General features: G+C 47.6%; 1 protein-coding gene across 2 annotated transcripts in view; it reads right to left on the reverse strand.

Annotated features, from left to right (window-relative positions):
- Window positions 1-17590: 17590 nt before the first annotated feature.
- CUX1 (cut like homeobox 1) overlaps window positions 17591-24865 on the reverse strand; it is a 364039-nt gene continuing 356764 nt past the window's right edge. For both annotated transcript variants that reach the window (XM_060259668.1, XM_060259667.1), the window contains exons 20-23: window positions 22998-23054; window positions 21921-22001; window positions 21233-21297; window positions 17591-17694 (exon numbers count right to left, since the gene is read on the reverse strand). In XM_060259668.1, the coding sequence (XP_060115651.1) occupies window positions 17634-17694; window positions 21233-21297; window positions 21921-22001; window positions 22998-23054 (264 nt within the window). In that variant the 3' untranslated portion in view covers window positions 17591-17633. The remainder of the gene's footprint in view (window positions 17695-21232; window positions 21298-21920; window positions 22002-22997; window positions 23055-24865) is intronic.

Raw genomic sequence — 24865 nt, forward strand, 5'->3', positions numbered from 1 at the left:
TCACCCTTCCACCTAGAAGCGCTAATGGATGGTTGGGGAAAGAGCCATATACGCAGCCAGATAGAGGCAGGGAGAATTCACAACAGCCCCCAGCAGAGAATCATTAGTTGCTGTAACGCTCTATCAATGGGGAGTCATGTATTTTTCTCCGAATGATCCCTGGCTAAAACGTTTCCCTAGGGTTGCCAAGTCCAATTCAAGAAATATCCGGGGACTTTGGGGGTGGAGCCAGGAGACATTAGGGGTGGAGCCAAGATCAAGGCTGTGACAAGCATAAATGAACTCCAAAGGGAGTTCTGGCCATCACATTTAAAGGGACGGCACACCTTTTTAATTTCTTCCTTCCATAGGAAATAATGAAGGATAGGGGCACCTTCTTTTGGGGCTCATAGAATTGGACCCCCTGGTCCAATATTTTTGAAACTTGGGGGGTATTTTGGGGAGAGGCACTAGATGCTATACTGAAAATTTGATGCCTCTGCTCCAAAAACAGCCCCCCCGGAGCCCCAGATACCCGCGGATCAATTCTCCATGATTTTCTATGGGAATAAATCTCCATAGGGAATAATAGAGTTCCCAGCAGATATTTCCCTCCCCTCCCCCCGCTTTCTGACGACCCTGCAGCGGGCGGAGGGTCTCCAAACCCGGGGATTCCCCTGCCCCCACCTGGGGATTAAATAACCCAATATGAATAGAGAATCACAGATAAATGACTAGCAGGGGAGCCCCTAAGGGTTCTGTGATTAAACCAGCCTCCAATATAATCAACACATTTTCATTGACATTTATAAAGGAAACATAAACAACCACTTAAAGCAGTGAATTGTACATAAGGTGAAGTTATACAGTATGCTCAGTCCTTTATAAGGACAAAATTAGGTGAAGTATTATAATATGCACAGTCTTTCTAGGGACCAATAGGCCTCCAAATGGTTTCAGCCAAGAACTGGCAAAGTAGAGTCTTCACAAGTCAAACTGCTGTAGAAAAAAGCCAACAGTAGCAGGCAGCTACGAAGGCGGCGCCTCTCTGCCTCCGTTTCTCTGAAGCTTCCACAGGCTTAATGCAAAAGATTACAAAGTTGACAAAGGAAATCAATCCTTCAAGTACAGTGAAAGTTATGTTTATAATGAGGTGCATATTATAATACTTCACCTAATTTTGTCCTTATAAAGGACTGTGCATACTGTATGACTTCACTGTATGAACAATTCACTGCTTTTAAGTGGTTGTTTATGTTTCCTTTATAAATTTCAATGAAAATTTGTTGATTATATTGGAGGCTGGTTTAATCACAGAACCCTTAGGGGCTCTCCTGCTACCCACCTGAGGATTGGCAACCATACCTTTCCCCTTCCTTCAAAACAGAACAGGTGTAAGAAATTAGATCATGGCTGTTGTTGTGGGATTCAGGTAAGTACTTGAAGCTCCCGCAGGCACAACATGACATCCTGTTCTCAATAAAATTGTCAGGAAAAGCACATCCAGACATAAGGCCAATCAGTGATCTACAATCAAGATCCTAAGTGTCTATAATAATCATAGTTGGGAAGACCTGGTACCTAATAGAGGCAAAGTGCACGGGGGTAGTGGTATGGTATGGAAGTCAGGGAGTCCAGTTTGAACAAAACATTGAAGAAGATATTGGATTTATACCCCACCCTTCACTCTGAATCTCAGAGCAGCCTTCATAGGGTTGCCAATCCGCAGGTGGGCAAAACCGGAAACCACAGTGATTATAGTAACGACTGAGATAAGCCACTGCATTGCTTATATCTTGCAAATAATTGCTCCACAATTTCTTACATCCTATTCATGTATTCTTCACCAAAATTCTTACAAATGTCCATGAATACAGCACAGTGCAAAATACAAATTAATTTCCAATTGCTGTAATGGTATCCAAGTCCACTGTCTGTATCCTTTTGTTGGTAGATGTGTGCAGTACCAATACATGTGCTACTTCTTGCTTGGGTAGTAGTCCGAAATACAACAGGTGCGGCGACACGGGTCCTAGGTTCAGTCTGTGTTTCATTCACCCTTCTACCGGCCACTTTTCTTATGTTCTGGAACCCGTGCTTAAGCAAAAGCTCACATGACATGTTATGTCTCTTCAGCTTGCACGAATGACCAGGAGATTGATTCCCATAGGGTGTAATGGAGAATTTATCCGTGTATCTGGGGCTCTGGGGGGCCCCCCTGTTTTTTGAGTTAGAGGTACCACATTTTTAGCATAGCATCTGATGCCTCTCCTCAAAGCACCCCCCCCCAAACTTCAATTCTATGAGCCTGAAAAGAAAGTGCTCCTATCCTTCATTATTTCCATGGAGGGAAGAGATTTAAAAGGTGTGCAGTCCCTTTAAATGCGATGGCCAGAACTCCCTTTGGAGTTAAATTATGCTTGTCACAACCTTGCTGCTGGATACACCCCCAATGTCTCCTGGCTCCACCCCCAAAGTCCCCAGATAGTTCTTGACTTGGACCTGGCAACCCGAGGCCTACAATCCGCTGTACCTTCCTCCTCCCCAACAGACACCCTGTAGGTGGGGTTGCGAGAGCTGTCACAGAAGCAGGGAATCAAAAGTGGCCACCTGAGCTGCAACCCGCTTTCTGAAGCTTTGTGACTCACTCTGGGATCCTAACCCACAGGTTAGGAACCAGTGACCTAGAGTACCAATACCTACAGCTGTGTTACATGCTGTTTGGCTCAAGTGTTTTTTCCTGCAGGGATGTCCTGCAGCTCCTTACCGTTGCTTGGAGGCTCATGGGCAGGGCTTCTTTTTCTGAGGGAATGAGGTGGAATGGCCTTCCAGAACCTCTCTGTGGAAACAAAATTCTCCAAAAATGTTTGAACGTTCATGAGGGGCATCTGTGTGTTTCTCCTTCATTTCCCTCTTGAGAGACCCAGCACTTCTTTTTAACAGAGAAAAAGCCCAGCTCATGGGGTTTTGAAACTTCACGCAACCCTAAGTCTTTGAGGCCCGACTTCGCAGCACTTAACCGTCTCTCGCTTGTCACGCTGCCATCTCTCTGTGGCCTGCGTGCATCTTCTCTGAGCAGCGAAAGTGTGTTTATGGGAACAAAAGAGCTCCGGTTTCCACATTATGTGGTTCGTTTACTTTTAACCGCCTTAATGAGAACAGATTTTGGAGGGGAGGCGAGTAAATATTTCAGTGCTTCCTCTCAGAGCTGGAAAAGCCTGCCAGGTGCGTCTCCCGGGAAATGCAGTAAACGACATTTGTGAGGGAAAAGCTACCCCAGATGGCCTGGCAGCTTTGGGCTTCTGTTCGCCATCATGTGTCGGGCATGTGATTGGAAAGGAAGCCATCGTTTCTAAAAGAGGATTCTGCCAAGGGGGACCTTTGAAAACAGTAGCTGTGAAGTCTGGCTGGAGGCCCCGTATTCAAGCCTGAATCCTGAGGTGGGTGGGTGTGGGGGAGGGGAAATTGTTCCAGAATCAGATCTATTTTCCCCCTCACAGATCATGTGTTCACTCCAAAAGCCAAAAGAAGCTGTCATCAGAAGCAACTCTTTCAAACAACACATTCCAGAAAGAAAACAGTTTTTTGTCTCTAAAACTCCACTTGCATAGTTTTTCCCAGGAAAGAGGATAAAATGGGAAAGGGAGTATGTGTTGGTTTGCCCCCTAGACTCAGTGGTTAAGTGTGCAGACTCTTATCTGGGAGAACCAGGTTTGATTCCCCACTCCTCCACTTGCAGGAGCTGGAATGGCCTTGGGTCAGCCATAGCACTCGCAGAGTTGTCCTTGAAAGGGCAGCTTCTGGGAGAGCTCTCTCAGCCCCACCTACCTCACAGGGTTTCTGTTGTGGGGGACAAAGATAAAAAGGAGATTGTAAGCCGCTCTGAGACTCTGATCCCAAGAGAATGGTGGAGTATAAATCTATGATCTTCTTCTTTTTCTTCTTTCCAAAGCTCTGTCTATTCAGAGCAGTTTACGTGCTGGAAAACAAATTAAAAGCTATCTACTTCGTGTTTAAAAACACAAGACAATAATAAACCAGCAGCCAGTTGCAAAACAGAAGGAGACAGACTAATAATTAAAGAATTGCCCGAACACGTCGGAATAGGAAAGTCTCTGCCTAAGGTTGCCAACTTCCAGGTGGACCTGGAGGTCTCCTGGGATTACAATTCATCTCTAGAGTGAAGTTCTCCTGGCAAACGTTGGTAGCTTTAGACAGGGCTTTTTTTGCAGAAAAACTTGAACTGTATAGCATCACATTCTTGATGAGCTCTCTCCTCAGGTTCTGCCCCCAAACCTTATCTCTGCACAGTGCCAGAGCACAATAAAAGATACGGTTGCCAGCTTGGAGATCTCCCACTTTTACAACTGATCTCCAGTTGGCAGAGATCAGCTCCCCTGGAGAAAACGTCTGCTTTGAAGGGTGGACTCTGCGGCATTGTATCCTGCTGAGGCCCCTCCCCTCTCCAGACCCTTCCTTCTCTCAGATCCACCCCCCAAAGTCTCCAGCTATTTTCCAACACAGACCTGGCAACCCTAGTAAAAGCACCAAGACAGCCTCTCAGGGACAGGGCTTTTAGAGAGGTGCCACCCTCAAGCAGGCACTGTCCTCGGTCGCCGCCTCTCATACCTCCGCAGGTGGGGGACTTCGAGAAAGGTGTTTGATAGAAATCTAAGCAATTAAGCTGGTTGTTTTGGGATGGATGCATTGCTTTACATACACCTTTCCCTCCGTAATATGTTAACTGGCCCTTAGTATAAAAATAGGTATACTTAATTTCCTTTTTCTGCCTGATGCCAAAAGGTCTCCATAGCACGAGAAAGAACCACTTAGCTGCCAGATAAGGTGAAGGGCTGAAAAAGCAAAGCTTTCTGCTGCTCCCCCCGCCATTATTTTGTCAATACTAATTAAGACTGTGAGCAATAACAACGTTTAAAAAGGCTGGTGCATGGTCTGACTCTGGCAATGCAATGCCTTGCCCAAATAAAATGTACAAAATTCATTCTCTTCCTGGATCCCCATGGCCACAGGCAGGGACTGGGGGGCAAAGAGTGGCCAGATCCAAGTTGGGGAACTCCTGGAGATTTGGGGATGGAGCCTGAAGAGGACAGGGACTAGGGTTGCCAGCCTCCAGGTGGGGTCTGGACATCTCCTGCTTTCACAACTGACCTCCAGCTGGCAGAGATCAGCTGCCTTGAAGGGGGGCCTCTAGGGCATTGCACCCTGCTGAGGCCCCTCCCCTTCCCAAACCCTGCTCTCTCCTGGCTCCACCCCCAAAGTCTCCAGGTATTTTCCAACACAGACCTGGCAACCCTAGACCTCATGCAGTACAATAGTATAGCGTCCAACCTCTCGAGTGTCCATTTTCTCTAGAGGTAACCATCTCTGTAGTCTGGAGATGAGGTGTAATTCCACTTGGAGGCTAACATCCCTACTTCCTGTTGCCCCATCGTAATAATTCATAGTCTGGGGAGTTGAACACATGATGAAACACGTAAAGCTGCCTCATGCTGAATCAGACCCTGGGCTCATCAAAGTCCGTGTTGTCTACTCAGACTGGCAGTGGCTCTCCAAGGTCCCAGGCAGAGGTCTTGCCCATCACGTACTGCCAACTCTTTTAGCTGGAGATACCAGGGATTGAACCTGGGACCTTCTGCCTTTGGTCTCCGCTGGGGGAAAAAGCAAGGTAATAAATAAACAGGCTGGTAGAATACTTCTTTTCAAAATATATTCAATTAATTATTGCATTGTCTAAATTTGGTGGGTTTTTTAAGAAATGCTGCTAGACACCAGGTTCTTCTTTTTTTTTAATCGAACCCTGTGGTAGGATAGAAATCCAGGGATGGGTGGAATACCTTTGAACGTCTTTTCAGTGGTAGAGAGGCTGTCTAAATAAATTGAAAATAAATAAACAGAGAGAGAAAGCAGGGAGCCCGATTAAGAAGGCCAAAATCTTGCTGTTGCCTAGACAACTATCCAGCCAGGCCTAACCTGGAAATATTTATCAGCAGTCCAGGGCATTAGGATCAATAAGCTGCAGGGGGGGAGGGAAGGATAACGTTAAACTGAGACCATTCCCACACTGACTTCCGTGAGCAGATCAGGGGGTCCAAGTCGGTCTTTCAGACAAAATGGCAGCAACTTGTTTGCCAGGGTGATTCAGACCTTTGAAGGGGTTAATTTTATAGGGTTGCCAACTTCCAGGTGGGGCCTGGAGATCTGTTTTTACAACTGATCTCCAGCTGGCAGAGATCAGCTCCTCCGGAGAAAATGGCTGCTTCAGAGGGCGGACTCTATGACATCATAATCCCACTGAGGTCCCTGCCCTGCCCAGGTTCCATCCCCAAATCTCCAGGAGTTTCCCATCCTGGATCTGGCAACCCTACCCCCTCTTCCCCCACCGGTGGCCAGGGAGGATCTGGCTATCCTAGCAGTGTCCTTCATGTTGCAACTCCTTCGAACAGGCCAAGGACCAGGCTCACTGGCTGAGCACTGGCTTGGCTTGCAAGATCCCAGATTCAGTCTTTAGCCTCTCCCATGGAAAGATCTCAAGTAGCAGGCATTGGACAATACTTCTCTGCCCAAAGCCCCGGACAGCCCCTGCCAATCAGAGCAGACAAGACTGAACTCGCTGACCTAAAGGTCAGCATAAGTTTTACACCAGTTTGGTGTAGTGGCGAAGTGTGCGGACTCTTATCTGGGAGAACTGGGTTCGATTCCTCACTCCTACACATGCAGTTGCTGGATGATCTTGGGCCAGTCACAGTTCTCTGAGATCTCTCTCAGCCCTTACTACCTCATAAGGTGTCTGTTGTGGGAAGGGGAAGGAGAGGTTGTAAGCCACTTTGAGATCCTTCAGGTAATGAAGGGCAGGGTACAAATCCAATCTCCTCCTCCTCCTTTTTTCTCTCCCTCCAGTGCCTCAAAGCCTGGCAGAGATTCTGCGCGCCAGGAAAGTTGTTTGGCCTGATCACACTTGCGGCAGATTTGGAACCAGGCAGGACCCAGGGCAGACTGGACTCTGTCTCTGGCAACTACCAGAAGAGGCAAAAAACCCAAGAAGAGGAATGTATTGTACACAGGGTTCTGGGACACAAAAGCCAGCATCTAGCCCCTCCTTCGGTCTTCCTTCCCCGCCCAACACAGTGAAGTGGAGCTTGGCAAGCCAGTTCCCTCAGAGAAGAAGTGCCCTTCCCCCACAGGTAGGGCAGGCCAAAGTTGCCCGTGTCTGTTGGAGATGAATAAATTATCAGACGTGTGCTTCGCTGGCTGAAGTGTGAAATCTGTTCTTGGTCGTGGATGAAAATGAAGTGAAGGGAAAGAGAGGGGTGGGGGAAGAAAGATGGCCCAGAAAACACAGCTCGGCCACCCTGGAAAACAGAAAGGGGTTGGAAAAAATCTGCTTTTCTCATGCAAGACTGGCATAGGTTTGCCATCTTCCTGCTTAGCTCTGGGCTGCCACATCCCAGCCGATTGCCATTCTGCCACGAATTTTGCTGGGTGGCCTGGGGCTAGTTCTGTCTCAACCTCACCTACCTCACAGGGGTGTTGCGAGAATCAAATGAGGGAAGGGTGACCCATGAGCAGTGTCCTCAGCCTGTTGAGAAAAGGGAATAAAAATAATAATGTACTGGATGGATTGCCACGAGCAGCATGAGGGAAGTTCTTGGGCACTTGGACAGAAATCTAGAGTCCAGACGGCAGAGAGAGAGAGAGAGAGATTATGCATGGGATAGAGAAGGTAGAGAAAGAAGTACTTTTCTCCCTTTCTCACAATACAAGAACTCGTGAGCACTCAATGAAATTGCTGGGTTAGAACCTATAAAAGGGTGATTAACACATTGAATTCACTGTCATAGGAGGTGGTGGCAGCTACAAGTACAGACAGCTTCAAGAGGGGACTGGATCAACATATGAAGTGGTGGTCCATCAGTGGCTATTAGCCACTGGATATAGATGGAACTCTCCGTCTGGGGCAAGTGATGCTCTGTATTCTTGGTGCTGGGGAGGGGGGCAGCGAAGGCTTCTAGTGTCCTGATCCCACTGGATAATGGTTTTGATCTAATTTGATAATTTTGTAATTGTGACATTGTTTAGCTTGGATGTGGTTTATTTAATCTTGCTGTAAAGTTTTTAATATTGTAAGCCACGATGAACCTGCTTGCGGGATAGGGGAGGGGTTTAAATCGAAAAATTAAATTAAACTGGTGGACCTCCTGTTGGCGCCTGGGGTTTTTTTGGCCACTGTGTGACAGTGTTGGACTAGATGGGCCATTGGCCTGATCCAACATAGCTTCTCTTATGTTCTCTGTGTGTATTTGTCTGTGTGTGTGTGTGTGTGAGAGAGAGAGAGAGAGGTGCATTCATTCATTACTGCCTGAGAAATTACACTCCCACCACATCTGGTGTGTGCCTTGATTAAAATCACCGCCCCCCCCCCATGGGTAGCACAAGCTTACCCTCCCGAAGCAACACGGTCAGTTTAGTTAGTACCTTCAGAGAGTTCCCATGGCCACAAATGGATGCATCCGCCAAGCTCAGGGAGCTGATGGGATCGATTGCGGAGTTCAAATATAGCTGAATGAAAGCAGCTCGGCACTTAACAGTGGAGGTCAAAGCCACTTCCCCAGTGACGGCGGCACTGGCGTACCAGGAAAGGCACTTACCTTGCAAATAAACACGGGCAGCGGCAATGCCAAGCGGAAGCCGACCTCCACCCTTCCAGGTTATTTTGGGTAGCCCGGGCAGTGTTTGGTAAACTGAGGAAATGCAAAGAATCAGTCAAGGATGTGGCAAAGCAGGGTTGGGATCCAACTGGGAGATGAGTAGTTTGCCACCTCTCCTGGGGAGAAGGGGCCAGGGGAACGGAATGTGGCCTTGGGGAGGGAGGGAAAGGGAGAAACGTCGACTGCATGGTGACATGATAGAGGTTTACAAGATAATGCATGGGATGGAGAAAGTAGAGAAAGAAGTACTTTTCTCCCTTTCTCACAATACAAGAACTCGTGGGCATTCGATGAAATTGCTGAGCAGACAGGTTAAAACGGATAAAAGGAAGTACTTCTTCACCCAAAGGGTGATTCACATGTGGAATTCACTGCCACAGGAGGTGGTGGCGGCCACAAGCATAGCCACCTTCAAGAGGGGTTTAGATAAAAAATATGGTGCAGAGGTCCATCAGTGGCTATTAGCCACAGTGTGTGTGTATATATAAAATGTTTTGCCACTGTGTGACACAGAGTGTTGGACTGGATGGGCCATTGGCCTGATCTAACATGGCTTCTCTTATGTTCTTATGAGGATCTACAAGGCTAGGGTGGGTTCCAGGAAAAACTGGGCTCTGAAATCCTTGAGTTTGGTTCAGTTTAACAGTTCAACTTCAAATTCATTGTATGGTCAAAGAGAAAAGATTTCTGGTTTGTGCTTTCATTCTGCCAGTGTGCCTATTTGTGTTATTCTGCATAAATTATTCTCGGTCTACAAGAATAAACTAACGAGGGATGTAGTTTAGCAGCAGGGCACAGGCTTTTTATCAAGAAGGCTCTGGGTTCAACCCCTATCACTTCTAGTTAAGCGGATGGGAGGCATAGGAAAGGGATTGCTGCCGGAGACTTTCAGTAGCTCTGTCACTTGGAGCAAGAGAGAAACCAAGTTCTCAAAAAAGTGCCACATTTGGCCATGCCCCAGATAGCCCAGGCAAGCCTGATCTTGTCAGATCTGGAAACGAAGCAGGACTGACTCTGGTGAGTACTTGGATGGGGGAGACCTCCAAGGAATACCAGCAGTTGGGAGGGAAGAGGCAGGCTTTATCCAGCCACCTCCCTGAATATCCTCCAGTAGGGGGTCAGTCACCAGAGGTCAACATGACTTCCAGGTGCACGCACACACACAAATACAAAATATCCCTCCCCCCAGTGCAACATTTTGTTATTGCCCATTGTGTTTTGGAAATGATTCTTCATGGGAAATCGGTATGAAAGGATTACATTAAAGTTTTCCTATTTGTTCAGTATTTTTGTCAAATGGGAAGTGGGCTCTGATATTTTTGTGCTGCCTATCTGGACCAAGATCACTCAATACAAGCTTCACACCAGGCTGTTATACAGATTGCTGTTGAAGGAGGACTGTTTCCAAAGTGCGGTGGGTTTTCAGATAGGCTTTTTGAGATAGGGTTGCCAAGTCCAATTTAAGAAATATCTGGGGACTTTGGGGGTAGTGCCAGGAGACTTTGGGGTGGAGCCAGGAGACATTGGGGCGGAGCCAGGAACAAGGGTGTGACAAGCATAATTGAACTTCAAGAGAGTTCTGGCCATCACATTTAAAGGGACAGCACACCTTTTTAAATGTCTTTCTTCCATAGGAAATAATGAAGGATAGGGGCACCTTCTTTTGGGACTCATAGAATTGGACCCCCTAGTCCAATCATTTTGAAACTTGGGGAGTCCTTTGGGGAGAAAAAATAGATACTATACTGAAAATTTGGTGCCTCTACCTCAAAAAACAGCTCCTCCAGAGCCCCCAAAACCTCCAGATCAATTCCCTATTATACCCTGAGAATCGATCTCCACATAGGGAATAATGAAGTGCTCAGCAGACATTCCCCCCCCCCACCCCGTTTCTGGCGAGTCTGAAGCAGGGGATTGGCCTCTCTACTCACGAGTTGCTGCCAACTTCTTCACAGCAACACAGACACATCATCTCAAGAGGAAGCCTTTCAATCAGAGACTGAAGCCTCCGGAGGTGCAAAGGAACATGGTCCTCTGGGGGCGGGGCTCCCCCCCCCCCCGCCGGCCAGCTGACTGGGGGCGGGAAGGAGCCTGGGAAAGTGGAAGAACCCCTGCTGGGACCTGGGGATTGGCAAGCCTATTTTGAGAAGTGTTTTTCTCTCTTGCTTTTCTCTGTATAGAGTCCTGCTCTCCCCCACCTCTACTTGTCAGAATAAACAGAAGTCTGCAGCTTCTGGCCTCCTATCAGGACGAGCCCCCTCCATTACAAAGAATCTCACATAAATTCAAGTGGTACCATCAGTCCAATGGGTTTTTTTGTAGCAAGAACTCCTTTGCATATGAGGCCGCACCCCCTGATGTAGCCAATCCTCCTGGAGCTTACAGTAAGCCCTGTAATAAGAGCCCTCTAAGCTCTTGGAGGATTGGCTACATCAGGAAGGTGTGGCCTAATAGGCGAAGGAGTTCCTGCTGCAAAAAAAGCTGTGGGCTTTGCATAGCTGGGACAAAGAGGCTCCACTTCTGACACCTCCTTGTGGTACAGTACCACTCCAGTGGTAGGGTTGTCAATCCCCAGGTGGGAGCAGGGGATCCCTCAGTTTGGAGGCCCTCCCCCCACTTCAGGGTCATCAGAAAGCAGTGGTGGGGGAGGGAAATGTCTGCTGTGCACTCCATTATTCCCTATGGAGACCAATTCACATATGATAGAATGATGAATTGATCTGCAGGTATCTGGGGCTCTGGGGAGGCTGTTTTTTTGAGGTAGAGGCACCAAATTTTCAGCATATCCAATGCCTCTCTTCAAAAAACCCTCCGAGTTTCAAGAGGATTGGACCAGGGGGTCCAATTCTATGAACCTCAAAAGAAGGTGCCCCATCCATCATTATTTCCAATAGAGGGAAGGCATTAGAAAGGTGTGTGATCCCTTTAAATATGATGGTTGGCACTCCCTTTGGAATTCAATTATGCTTGTCACACCCTTGCAATTGGCTCCACCCCCAATGTCTCCTGGCTCCACCCCCGAAATCCTCAGATATTTCTTGAGTTGGACTTGGCAACCCTACCCAGTGGCCAGGGGAACAGAGTGCTTGATTCCCCCGTCCCCCCACTCCCCATTCATCCTCTCTCAGTTGCCCATGACTTCAGTTGACCACTTCCTCCTTGAGTTAAAAAAAATACCCAAGTGAAGGCGATGGGTTCCTCACCGCTATTTTTATGACAGTCCATTTGTTTTGCTGTACACTTGGCTGCAAAAATATCTATTTGCGCAAGGTTAGAAAAAACTCACGCTGATTTTGCAATTTGAACTTCTCCCAACAGTTCCTGGCTCAGCACTGTGGACTTCCCCTAGAGAAACTGAAGCTAGATACATTGGAGTCCAGGAACATCTTAGAGACCAACAAGATTTTGGGAGTAGGAGCTTTCTCCCCTTCATCAGGGCTTGCATTAGGGTTGCCAAGTCCGCCCTGGCCACCGGTGGCGGTGGAGTTGCCAGATCCAGCATGGGAAACTCCTGGAGATTTGGGGATGGAGTCTGGGGAGGACCTCAGTGGGATAGAATGCCACAGAGTCCACCACCCTCCAAAGCATCCATCTCCTCCAGGGGAACTGATCTCTGTAGTCTGGAAATGAGCTGTAATTCCAAGGGATCCCCAGGCCCCACCTGGAGGCTGGCATCCCTCATTTGCATCCTTAGAAAAAGGACTTTGTGCAGGTGTTCTTGAGGAATAACTTTTGTTTGTTCAGTCACACAGTCAAGTCACACAGTCAAGTCACACAGTCAAGTTCAGTCACACAGTCAACTCTTTGCAACCCCACGGACCAAGTCACGCCAGGCCCTCCTGTCTTTCACCATCCTCTGAAGTCTTCTCAAATTTGTGTTAGATACATCAATAATGCTGTCCAGTCATCTCATCTTCTGCTGTCCCCTTCTTCTTTTGCCTTTTGTCATTCCTAGCATCAGAATCTTCTCCAGGGAGTGCTCCCTTCTCCTTTGGTGGCCAAAGTATTTGAGCTTCAGCTTCAGCATCTGACCTTCTAGGGAACAGTCTGGGTTGATTTCCCTTAGGACTGACTGATTTGATCTTCTTGCAGTCCAAGTCAGGGGTCTTCTCCAGCACTACAATTCGAAAGCATCTATTCTTCTGTGCTCGGCCTTCCTTATGGTCCAATAACTACAAGCCGTCTAAAATGGGGAGGGTGGGAACGGCCCCTCTGCCCATCATAAGGAACAAGCATTGCTTTGTTTTAATCTTGGGAATCTCTCATCTGCTTGGTGATTTTATTTCATAAAGCAGCAGTCACCTGAAGATGGCCAGTCTTTGATGGCAACAAAGCAGAAAGCCTTGCTAGAGAATGCAAGTCCATTGAAAGGAAAGTAACTCTTGCCCATCTTTACTGATCGAGGTAGCTTCACAGAGGAAGGTCTGCAGTTCGAAAAACAGAGAGCAGCAGCCATCTAGGAAGAGAGGCAGCTATTATGTATTCAGAAAGAGGAAATGGGATATCAGGGGGCTTCAGCTGAGAGGAGACAAACTCTAGCAAGTATAGAACCACGTGCTACTACATCTTTCAAAGAGTTTCCTGCAAAGATCAGCTGATGTCAGAACCAGCTGGGCTATAATCATTGCAAAGAAGAAAAGCACCAGGTCTTCCCCAAGAGTGAATTTTCTGATCTGCTTCCCCCTGGGGCTGGCAGCACATGGGGATGGGGTGGGGAGGTGGAATGACCAAGCCCTTCCCTTGTCATGAGATTTTGTTGGGACTAACTTTGCTCGAGACAGGCTGTTTCTGGATGGTCCAGCGGTTCTTGCCCTTTAAGCCAGTCGGTCAGGAGATAATCCAGTTTAAAACTAATGCAAACGCAGAAGATTTCCAGTGCGAGGATCTGCAGCCCAGTTTAAATGCAGGATAAAAGAACTTCCCTGCGCACCTCTGCACAGACACCTGGAGTCACCTTGAAATCCTGCTGGAATTCATGCGCAGAGTGGTAAAGCTGCAGTACTGCAGTCCTAAGCTTTGCTCACAACCTGAGTTCGATCCTGGCGGAAGCCGGGTTTTCAAGTAGCTGGCTCGAGGTTGACTCAGCCTTCCATCCTTCCGAGGTCGGTAAAATGAGTACCCAGCTTGCTGGGGGAAAAGCGTAGATGACTGGGGAAGGCAGGCAAGGAAAGGAAAGGTCCCCTGTGTTTCCGACTCTGGGGTGATGTTGCTTTCACAAAGTTTTCACAACAGACTTTTTACGAGGCAGTTTGCCATTGCCTTCCCCAGTCATCTACACTTTCTCCCCAGCAAGCTTGGTACTCATTTTACAGACCTCGGATGGATGGAAGGCTGAGTCAACCTGAGCCGGCTACCTGAACCAGTTTTCGCTGGGATCAAACTCAGGTCGTGAGCAGAGAGCTCGGACTGCAGTACTGCAGCTTTAACACTCTGCGCCATGGGGCTCTTACTTACTTACTTGCAATGGCAAACCACCCCATAAAAAAGTCTGCCGTGAAAACATTGTGAAAGCAACGTCACCCCAGAGTAGGAAATGACTGGTGCTTGCACAGCTTTACCTTTATCATCTGCATGCTTAGTTTGCATGACGGCCCCAAAGCAAAAAGGGCTGCCTTTCCTCCGGCCTGCAAATAAAGCATCCATCAGCTGCTTTTTGCAGGTTGCAGCACTGTTTAAATGACCCCCAAACCCTGTCAACGTTGCCCAGCAAGCTCTTTGCTCCCATATCAGTCAGAAAGACTTCTCTCTTCCTGGAGACCTTCAATGGCCCATTCCCCCTGCTCCTCTACCTGCATAAGCTACTACCGTTTTTTTACCCCCCTTTCTCCAAGAAGAGATGCACAGGGGGTTTCCTTTTCTCTATTTTATGATTGCAACAGGCTTGAAGGGTAGGCAGAGAAGGGGAGAGACTGATGGGGCTAGGGTCATCCAGCGACTGCCATGTAGAGTTGCCAGCCTCCAAGTGGGACCTGGGGATCTCCTGGACTTACAGCTCATCTCCAGACTACAGAGATCAGTTCCTCTGGAAAAAATGGCAGCTTTGGTGGGTGGACTCTATGTAGGGTTGCCAAGTCCAATTCAAGAAATATCTGGGGACTTTGGGGGTGGAGCCAGGAGACATGGGGGGGTGGAGCCAGGAGCAAGGCTGAGACAAGCATAATTGAACTCCAAAGGGAGTTCCGGCCATCCCATTTAAAGGAACAGCACACCTTTTAAATGCCTTCTTTCCATAGGAAATAATGAAGGATAGGGGCACCTTCTTTTGGGTTTCATAGACCATGACCCGCTGGCCCAATCATTTTGAAACTTGGGGGGTAGTTTGAGGAGAGGCACTGGATACTATGCCGAAGATTTGGTGTTTCTATCTCAAAAAACAGCTCCCCCAGAGCCCTAGATACCTGTGGAACAAGTCTTCATTATCTTCTATGGGAATAAGTCGCCATAGGGAATAATAGAGTTCCCAGCAGACATTTCCCTCCGCTCCCCCCGGGGCTTTCTGATGACCCTGAAGCGGGGGGGGGGGGGAGGGCCTCCAAACCGGGGGATCCCCTGCCCCCACCTGGGGATTGGCAACCCTATGGCCTTATACCCCACTGGGGTCCTTCCCCTCCCCAAAGCCCACCTTCCCCAGGCTCCACCCCCCAAAGCTCCAGGAACTTTTCAACCCGGAGATGACAACCCTACTGTGAGTGGGAATTCGAACCGTGGCCTCCCTAGTCCTCCACTGTAACCAGGGCTTTTTTTTGTAGCAGAAACACCTTTGCATATTAGGCCACACCCCTGATGTAGCCAATCCTCCAAGAGCTTACATGGCTCTTAGTCCAGGGCCTACTGTAAACTCCAGGAGGATTAGCTACATCAGGGGTGGGTGGCCTAATATTCAAAGGAGTCCCTGCTACAAAAAAAAGCCCTGACTGTAACCATTATATCCTGCTAATTTTCCTCCTTTGTGATATTTCCCTCCAAGCCCTGTCCTCCAGAGAGCAAGCAAGCAAAAGTCAGATTCATCTTTCAGGCTTTTATTTCTACATTTTGCATTGCGGGAAGCAAAAAAGAAAGAGAGAATTAGCTCACATGCAGGTAGAGCCATTTAATTATCATAGGAACAAATCTGGGAAAAGAATTGATCAATATCACCCTCTCTTGAAAACCCCCCTCAGTTCTAACTATTGAAGTCATCATTGCTGGACTTTCCGTGGCAACAGAAAGGCTGGGGCCTTTAAGACATCGGTCCCTTTCTAGGAAGCCACTGCCCCAAGGAATGCACCCTAGATTAAACAACAAGATTGAACTTTCCTATTAATTCAATAAGAAAACAGGAAGGGGAATCCACAACAGAAATTTCCTGTCTGCAATGCGCCGGGAAGAACATGCACTGCGGAGAGAGTTTGCAAAGCAGATAAGGCATCTTTTTCCCAGGCTTACTTTTTCCGACTCAAGGGTAAACTTTTTTTTAGATCCTCAAAATGTCTTTATGGTGACATCAGGCCCTTCTCTTTTTTGCATCAAGATTAACTGCTGCTTGTTACTCTTCCATGTACAATTTGATGCAGGATTGGACCGTTTCCCCTCCCCCCCCCCTGTGGGCCACATGGAATTCCACCTGCTTTGGAAGTCCAAGAATTGGATGCCAGCTCTTCCTGTTTCCAGGACCAGTTCTCATGTGGCCTTCCCCTTACGCAGCTGCTTTCAAGCTGCTCCGCAGTTTTTCATGAGCATCGACTCATGGGACAGTGCAGTGGGGAGAGGATGATCCTGATGAGCAGGGCTTTTTTTGTAGCAGGAACTCCTTTGCACATTAAGTCACACACCCCTGATGTAGCCAATCCTCCTGGAGCTTACAGTAGGCCCCTGTTCTAAGAGCCCTGTAAGCTCTTGGGAGGATTGGCTACATCAGGGGTGAATGGCCTAATATGCAAAGGAGTTCCTGCTACAAAAAAAGCCCTGAGTTGTGGAGCAATTTGAGGGTTGGAATAATTGCTCTTGCGTGCTGACGTGGCCTTTGGGCCTTGATGTGACCTATTTTAATTTCACACACAACCTGTTTGTAGATCACAACAGATGGTTTTGCCAGGTGCATGCCCCATGGCCGAGCAGTAAACATGACAGTTTTTGTGTGGCAGGCATGCTTTCCTACACAAGACAGGACACAACCACATCAGCGGGTGACTGTTGGCTCCTTTCCTGAGAAGGGCCTCCTCTCTTTTAATTACCTTATATCAGACCTCTGAAACGAATGTCGCTTGCGACAGTCAGGGAGGAGAAAAGCTGCACCTGTTGGACTTCTGCCATATGCCCTGTAAACAGCACAGGAGACCCTGGCAGGAATAGAATCGGCAAAACTGTTAGGGAGGCTTACCTGCTTGCTTTGAGTTTTACAGAAAAATTCCTATCGATTAGTTGCGACAGCTACAAGACTGAGCAAGCAATTAAAATAAAAGAGAAGCCGATGGACTGGTTCAGAGGTCCCAAGTCTCATCTGCGTCCTGCTTTTCATCAGGGACAAGGAAAGCTTAACGGGCATCTTAGACCACCCGCAGACGCAACCGATCTTTGCTAGCAGTGATTTCTGCCGACATGGCCGCACACGTTCCAGTCGATGTGCTTGAGGGCATGGCTTCCCATGCGGTCATTCCTGGGCCCAGATAACATTTTTGATCAGCACGTGCCTGTGTCTCTGAAGGCTGATTCCCACAGAGATGGTGAACATCTGAACTGGCCCCAGTGGGTTGCAATCTCTTAAGAATTCTGAAGGCCCGGTTACAGGGAAAGAACTAACAGGGGTACACATCAGCTAGAAGCAGCTTCAGAAAACAATCGTATTATTTGAGAGATGATTTCTTTTGAGTCGATCAGCTAGACTCTCTTTGAGGACACTCTGCAGTGAGGGGGGAGGAAAGGAGAGGGAGAGATTCCCCGTTGTGGACTTTATTGCCACATTTCCCTGTTGTCTCCGTTCTCGTGGAACTGGTGCAAATGGTCGGCATACCTGAAAGAGACGAGAGAGAACACAAGAGAGCACACGTTGGAGTCAGCAGCACGTCTTAACATTTGCATACATTGATGAAAACAAGGACTTTCCAAGAGTCCACATTTAAAACTTTCTTTGAAAATTCACTATTTGCTTTGTAGGGAAACCATTATACTTGCTACGATTGATTTAATAGAGGGGTCCCCAACCTTTTTGAGGCCGTAGGCACATTTAGAAATCTGACACGCCTTAAGGAATCAGACACGGGTGCAACCACAAAATGGCTGTTGAAGGAGGTGGAGCTGACTACAAAATGGCAGTGAGTGAGCTTCTGTGTAGCTCTTCAGCAATTCAGGCAGAGGCTACGTTTAACAGGATGCTTTTAAAAAAGAACATAATTATTTAAAAATATTTCCCTACACACATACAAGTATACATAATGAGCTAGTTAAGAAGCAGTCCTTTGGCAGTACCTGGGGGATTGCCAGTGGCCAATCAGACGCTCTGCTGGCCCCACCCACTTTCTAAAAACACTTGGCAGGCATTAGGAAAGGTGTCGATGGGGGCCATGGGGCCACCACATGGGGGACCCCCAGTGTAAGACACAAACTACCAGTATCTAACCAATTCAGTGAATTCACACTGACAAAACATATTCTGTCAATCAACGTTCCCTCTAAGCTGCAGTCTTGTGAGCAAAAAATTCTACTTTGTGAGCTACTGGCATTAAAGTTGTGAGCTACTGCACAAATTAAGAACATAAGAGAAACCATGTTGGATCAGGCCAATGGCCCATCCAGTCCAACACTCTGTGTCACACAGTGGCCAAAAAATATACACACTGTGGCTAATAGCCACTGATGGACCTCTGCTCCATATTTTTATCTAACCCCCTCTTGAAGCTGGCTATGCTTGTAGCTGCTACCACCTCCTGTGGCAGTGAATTCCACATGTTAATCACCCTTTGGGTGAAGAAGTACTTCCTTTTATCCGTTCTGCTCAGCAATTTCATCGAATGCCCGCGAGTTCTTGTATTGTGAGAAAGGGAGAAAAGTACTTATTTCTCTACTTTCTCCATCCTTTGCATAATCCTGTAAACCTCTATCATGTCACCCTGCAGTTGATGTTTTCTCTAAACTAAAGAGCCCCAAGCGTTTTAACCTTTCTTCATAGGGAAAGTGTTCCAAACCATTATTCATTCTAGCTGCCCTTTTCTGCACTTTTTCCAATGCTATAATATCCTTTTTGAGGTGCGGTGACCAGAATTGCACACAGTATTCCAAATGAGACCGCACCATTGACTTACACAGGGGCATTAGTGTGCTCTGGGGTCCTCCTTCCTGAGCTAAGACAAAAATGTGTGAGCTGGAGGCTAAACATCTGTGAACTGGCTCACACTCACTCAGCTTAGAGGGAAAGTCTACTGTCAATATAATATTTCCTTAGGAACATTCTGTTAAAATATCTATTGCAATGACTTTTTTTGAAAAAACATTTTAACTTCCAGAGCAATTTGTGAAATAACTGTCCATTCCTCTCTCTTCTTGGAACCTCATCGAATCAGAAAGCGTGATCATTGCACACAGTACGCCAGTGATTTTTTAAAAGGAATCTTCCGGCTGAAGTTGTTCTTCCTGTTATCTCAAATTCATCCCTCTCCCAAGGTATTGGCCCTTGGGGCACACTTACAGCTGACTCCAGGGAGCCTTGTTCATTTCAGCCCTCCATCACCTTCCTGACTCTTGGGCTTACAGATTTTAAGTTGCATGTATTGTATTGTGTTTTGTTTTTAACTCTTTTAATCAGGGGTCGTTTTGTAGAAAAATAGGTCATGGAGCTCATCCAGGGATTGTTATGCAGCTGCACCTACTATTCGATGGACAAGGTGGGGAGGAGGAGGGGGAACCCCCAGAAAGGTTCAGGGGCTGTGCTCCTGTGAGCTCCTGCTGAATCCGAGGCCCACTTTTAACTATTTGTTGTGATCTGCTCTGAGCCTGCTTGTGGGGGAGGGCGAGATAGAAATCCCCAAACCCAAATTTATTTCTCAGATTTATATTCTGCCCTCCCCGCAAGTGGTCTCTGGGAGGGTCACACACGCTAATTAGGCCGTTTGGTGAACATGAGCAATTAATCAATAATGAAAATACATTACATAAAAATTAAAAAAAAAACAACGATTGTACCATTTGCCGCGCACACAATCTCGGAAACTGGTGCCGCTGAGCTCTGATGTTTATTTAATTTGGGCTGCGCAGAAATGGTGTCTTCAGCAGGGAAATAAAATCCTTGCTGTTGCTGTTAAATTGCGCTTCACCTCTCGATGCTCTTTGCACACGGCCTGAAGGTCTTGGCACAAATCTCACTGGGAAGTGTGGTAGGGGAGGGGTCCCCAAACCTTTTTGACTGTGCGGGCACACTTGCAATTCTGACACGGCATGATGGGCACAGCAACAAAATGGCTGCTGCAGGAGGCGGAGCCGGTCACAAACCAATTGCCGCAGCTTAACTTCAGTAACACGGAACAGATCCTTGTGATGTGGTGGCAGCTGCTGCCAAAGCAACATTTTAAAAGCCCTTCATGGCTCCATTCGCTTCCTAAGAACAGTCGGGGAGCACCAAAGAAGGTGCTGGTGGGTGCCATGCAGGACCGGATCCTCTACATGTTTTTTGAGGGGGGGGCAAAATTAAAAAATGATGCCCCCTTATGGGCCCATTCTATCTTATGGGCTCATAGAACAGAATGCACTCCCAATTTGGCACCCCCCTCTGGCAGCCCTCAGGACAAGCGCCCCCTCACCCCCCCCCCCCTAGATCCGGCCCTGGCGCCCACAGGTACCATGTTGGAGACTCCTATAGTAGAGAATATGTGGCTGGGTTCCAAGAGCTTCCCTTAGCTTCCCTTTCCAATGAATGAACTTTACCCATAACTCTACCACACTGTGCATATCCAGCTGTTCATAATGCAAATTTCAGCTATGGGGAAGATAAGGAAGGGAGAGGAGGCACCAGGGTAAAAGAGAGATGAAGGTCAAAGGGTGACAGTTTGCAAATGCAGGTTTCTCTCTATTCATGTTCTCCCTGCAGTTTTGTAGACCACCAGCACGGTCCTTCTCAGGAGACTCCCGCCCCCCTCCCTCAGGGCTAAAAAGCCCCTGATACTTTTGCCTTCCAGCATGGCCCAGATCTCTAGATCAAGAGCTAGCTAAGAACTTCTGCTTCTGTCTTTTCAAAATATTCTTCTGATATCTGCATGGCAAGTTGCTGTGAGCTGCTTAGGGAACTGGTTTCGGGGGCTCCATCCCACTGGCACAGAGTGGGCCACTGGGGGGATCCACGCCCCCAAAGACCTATGCCATGCCCGGCAGCACGCAGCACAATTACATCACGCCGAGCACATCGCATGTGGATGCTCTAGCAGTTTGGGGAAAACTCTATGGTAAACCCAACAAACCAAAGGGGAAGGGAAACTCAACCACTTAAACAGGTGGGTACTCAAAGGGGGTTCATCTGCAGGGCAGGCCCACGACTGGTTGCAAAGTCTCTGCTTGATTCATACTTTTTAGCACAATATGCAGCGCAGTCCCGCCCGACGCTTTCACTCCAGGCCGTTTTGTACAGCACCTGAGAAGGCAAGACACAAATTGGATTAACTTTTTGCTTTCAATCCCAGTCAGTGCTTACTCTCATCCTCCATGTCGCGCAATGGCCTCCAACCGTTCCCTGTGCAAATGGAGAACCAAATGTCTTAGGCTTCTGTCTTCAGTGGACTGGAGATATCACCAGAAAGTTTGCTCTTATCAAGCGCTCCTGACAGGGTCCCGTCCATTACCCCTGTAGGTCAATCCAGAAGCCCTAGTTCCTTGTCTTTCCTCTCCCAATACAGGCAACATCAGCTCCCTTGTGTCCCACCATTTCAGCAGTCACCGGTGGCTTGGAGTCTGAGATCTCATGGGATTACAAAGTGTCTCCAGACTACAGAGATCACTTCCCCTGGAGAAAATGGCCAGTTTGAAGGGTGCAGTCTAGGGCATTATTATACCCTGCTGAGGTTCTTCTCTTCCCCAAACCTCATACTCTGCAGGGTCCACTCTTCAAATTTCCAGGAATTTTCCAACCCAACCAAAAACCTTGCTGGGCAAAAGCTTCAACTTGGCTCTGCCCGCTTCCTAAAAACATTTAGTAGGTACCAAGGCTCTAGAATGTGCCCCGTTAGAACATGACAGCTCAGAGCTCCCAAAACTCACCAGGAAGACCAGGCAGTGGAGGAAAAGTGTGTAGAAGAAGGCAATTGTGCGGGCCGTCTTGTTTGACAGGATCAGTCTTCCCTGCAGGGGAGACAAAATAGAAGCTCAATTTCTGACCCCATAAGAAAAGCCAGGTTCTGCTCAGAAGTTAGGAAAATTGGATTATGTTAGGATATTTTTTTCTCCTAACAGAATCTCCATAATAGATTCTGTTTTGCTAGTCACAGGAAGGAATGAGGACTTACCAAAGGCAAGAAAACCATTCCCACCTGGACACATGAAGCTGCTTCCTACTCTCCAGGGTCTCAGGCAGGGATCTTTCACATCACCTGTTACCCAAACGTTTTGACTGCAGATGCTGTGGAGACGGAACTTCCTTCTGCCTGGTTCTTAGATCTCCTTGGTCATTGCCCATATACATCCAAGCAGACACTTGCCACCATGAGGCATAGAATCTTGCTTTAATAAAAGGAGAACATTGCACCACAAAAAAGAATTCCCTTGCAGATAGAAAAGTAGTTAGCGGATCCTTTCCTCCTCTGACACACTGCTTTTCTGAGAGCAGGGAATGGCTTCATATATGGCCCAACATTCATGCCCAAGAAGCCCTGTCTTCAATCTGAAGCGGTCTAGTCCAGACAAAGGTTTGATCACTTCAGTGAGAAGTCAACCCAGGGCTTTTTTTGAGCAGGGACACAGTTCCAGCTAGCTTGGCGTCAGGGGTGTGTGGCCTAATATGCAAATAAGCTTCTACAAAAAAGCCCTGTGTGAAACAATGGCGACATCAGGGGGTATGGCCTAACATACAAATGAGTTCCTGCTGGGCTTTTTCTACAAAAAAGCCCTGAGTCAATCTATGTACATGTTGGTTCTTGTGCGACGTGTGCTGTTTTGCACACATTGTAACAAGGGAAAGCTAGACCTCAACGGCCATTCCTTTTGTGGAAAAGCATCCCCAGGAGAGAGAGATCTGAAGAAATGGCTGAAGCCCATGGGCTGAGGACAATGCAGGCAAAAAGTCTTGATTGACCATGTTTGTAGTCACCTCTGGCTGGTTGCACCAAAGGTGTGGCTTACCATGCTGAGTGTGGCTTTATCCCAGGGGCTGAGGCTCAGGTACTTCCTCTGACGCTCCTGAAAGAAAAAGACCAGGAGATGAAAGAGACATTTCTTCTCCAGAACCAAGATGGAAATCAGCTATAACCCAATGGTGAAGTGGAAATTGATGTCCCCTCCCCTCTCTTTGCTGCCAATTCAAAACTGACATACGGCTACCCTGTCAGGTTTTCAAGGCAAGAGACAAACAGAGCTGGCTTGCCATTTCCTGGGGCTGCATCAAGTAAATAAACAAACAACAGCAACAACAATAATTGTATGGCATTGTGTGTAGAACAGCCAAGAGATCAAAAGACTGTCTAGCAGCCATAAATTCTAGCTCTTTTCAGCATGACGTACCACTAGGTGGCGAGTTAGACTTGTTTTTAAGGCAAGAGACATTTCAGAAGTGGTTTGCCATTGCCTGCCTCTGCGTAACAACCCTGGACTTCCTTGCTGGTCTCCCATCCAAATACTAGCCAGGGCCAACCCTGCTTAGCTTCTGACAGGATCGGGCTAGATGGGGCTATCCAGGTCAGGGCAGATGCTGCATCACAACCTTGGTATTCCTTGGAGATCACCCGTCAAATATATTAGCCTTGCTTCGCTTCCAAGGTAGGACAAGATTAGGCTAGCCTGGGACTGAAGAAGTGGCAGCATTCACATCCAGGTGGAACCAAACTGAGCTTTCCCTGAGTATTCTTCCTGGGAGGACCTTTGGCTGGGGGCAGAGGCTGACATGCTCTCCCCTCCTTTCTGCAGTCCCTAGAGAAGAGTTCTTCTGGGCAGGGATTCACTAGTGCCTGACCTCACAGGGTCATCATAGCCAGCGTGATTAGTGTCAAGGCTGGTGCACAGGTACCCTAAGAGGGAGCCTAGTAATAATTAATAGTGAGTGGCTTGCAATTTAAAAAAAAGTCCAAAGAGGAGGAGGAAGAAGAGGAATCACCACCACCATCATCCCTGAAATCCTACACAGGCAGGGCGCTACTTGTGACTACAGAGGGACTCTGCGCTTTCTCAGAGGTACTCTCCTGCATCTGACATGCAAATGCAGCAACAAATAATGCCAGAGCCCTGACAAACTACAGGCGCTGGTCTCTCAAACTGGTTCTGGGACACCGAGAAGAAAACAATATTATCTTTTTATCCAACCCTTTTTTCCAAAGAGCATTGATTTTGTTTCTCCTCTCTACCGTTTTATTGTTGCAACGCTTTCACAGTAGGTTAGACTGAGAGCATGACCTGCTTGAGGGGGGATTTGGACCCGTGTCTCCCTGCTCGTGGTCAGACATCCAACTACTATAAGGCACACTGACTGTCAGTGCCATAACAAGAGCCAACCCTTTAAGCCAAGGAGTCTGGAAGATGCCACAGACATAAGAAACTGAGTTAGAGTGTATAGAAGATGTTAATTTTGAAGAGGATCCTCTAGCTAACTGGATCTGCCTTGGAGGTCCTAAGCTGTTATGCTGTCCCCCAATACCATTCACCAGGGCTTTTTTTGTAGCAGGAACTCCTTTGCATATGAGGCCACTCCCCCCTGATGTAGCCAATCCTCCAAGAGCTTACAGGGCTCTTAGTACAGGGCCAACTGTGAGCTCCAGGAGGACTGGTCACATCAGGGGTGTGTGGCCTAGTACGCAAAGGAGTTCCTGCTACAAAAAAAAGCCCTGCCATTCACATGTCATTTTCTATTACTCCTGCTAATGCGCATGAAGCTGTTATCTTCTAGGGCTACAAACTTCAATCAATTTGACTTTCAGATTATCCAGTTCAAGTATTAATTAATTAAAAGCCATTTAAATGACTGGGAGTGCAAGATAAGAACTTGTGTTTGTTTTCTTAAA

This window comes from Heteronotia binoei, chromosome 18, assembly GCF_032191835.1.
Source record: "Heteronotia binoei isolate CCM8104 ecotype False Entrance Well chromosome 18, APGP_CSIRO_Hbin_v1, whole genome shotgun sequence".
NCBI classification, from domain to species: domain Eukaryota; kingdom Metazoa; phylum Chordata; class Lepidosauria; order Squamata; family Gekkonidae; genus Heteronotia; species Heteronotia binoei.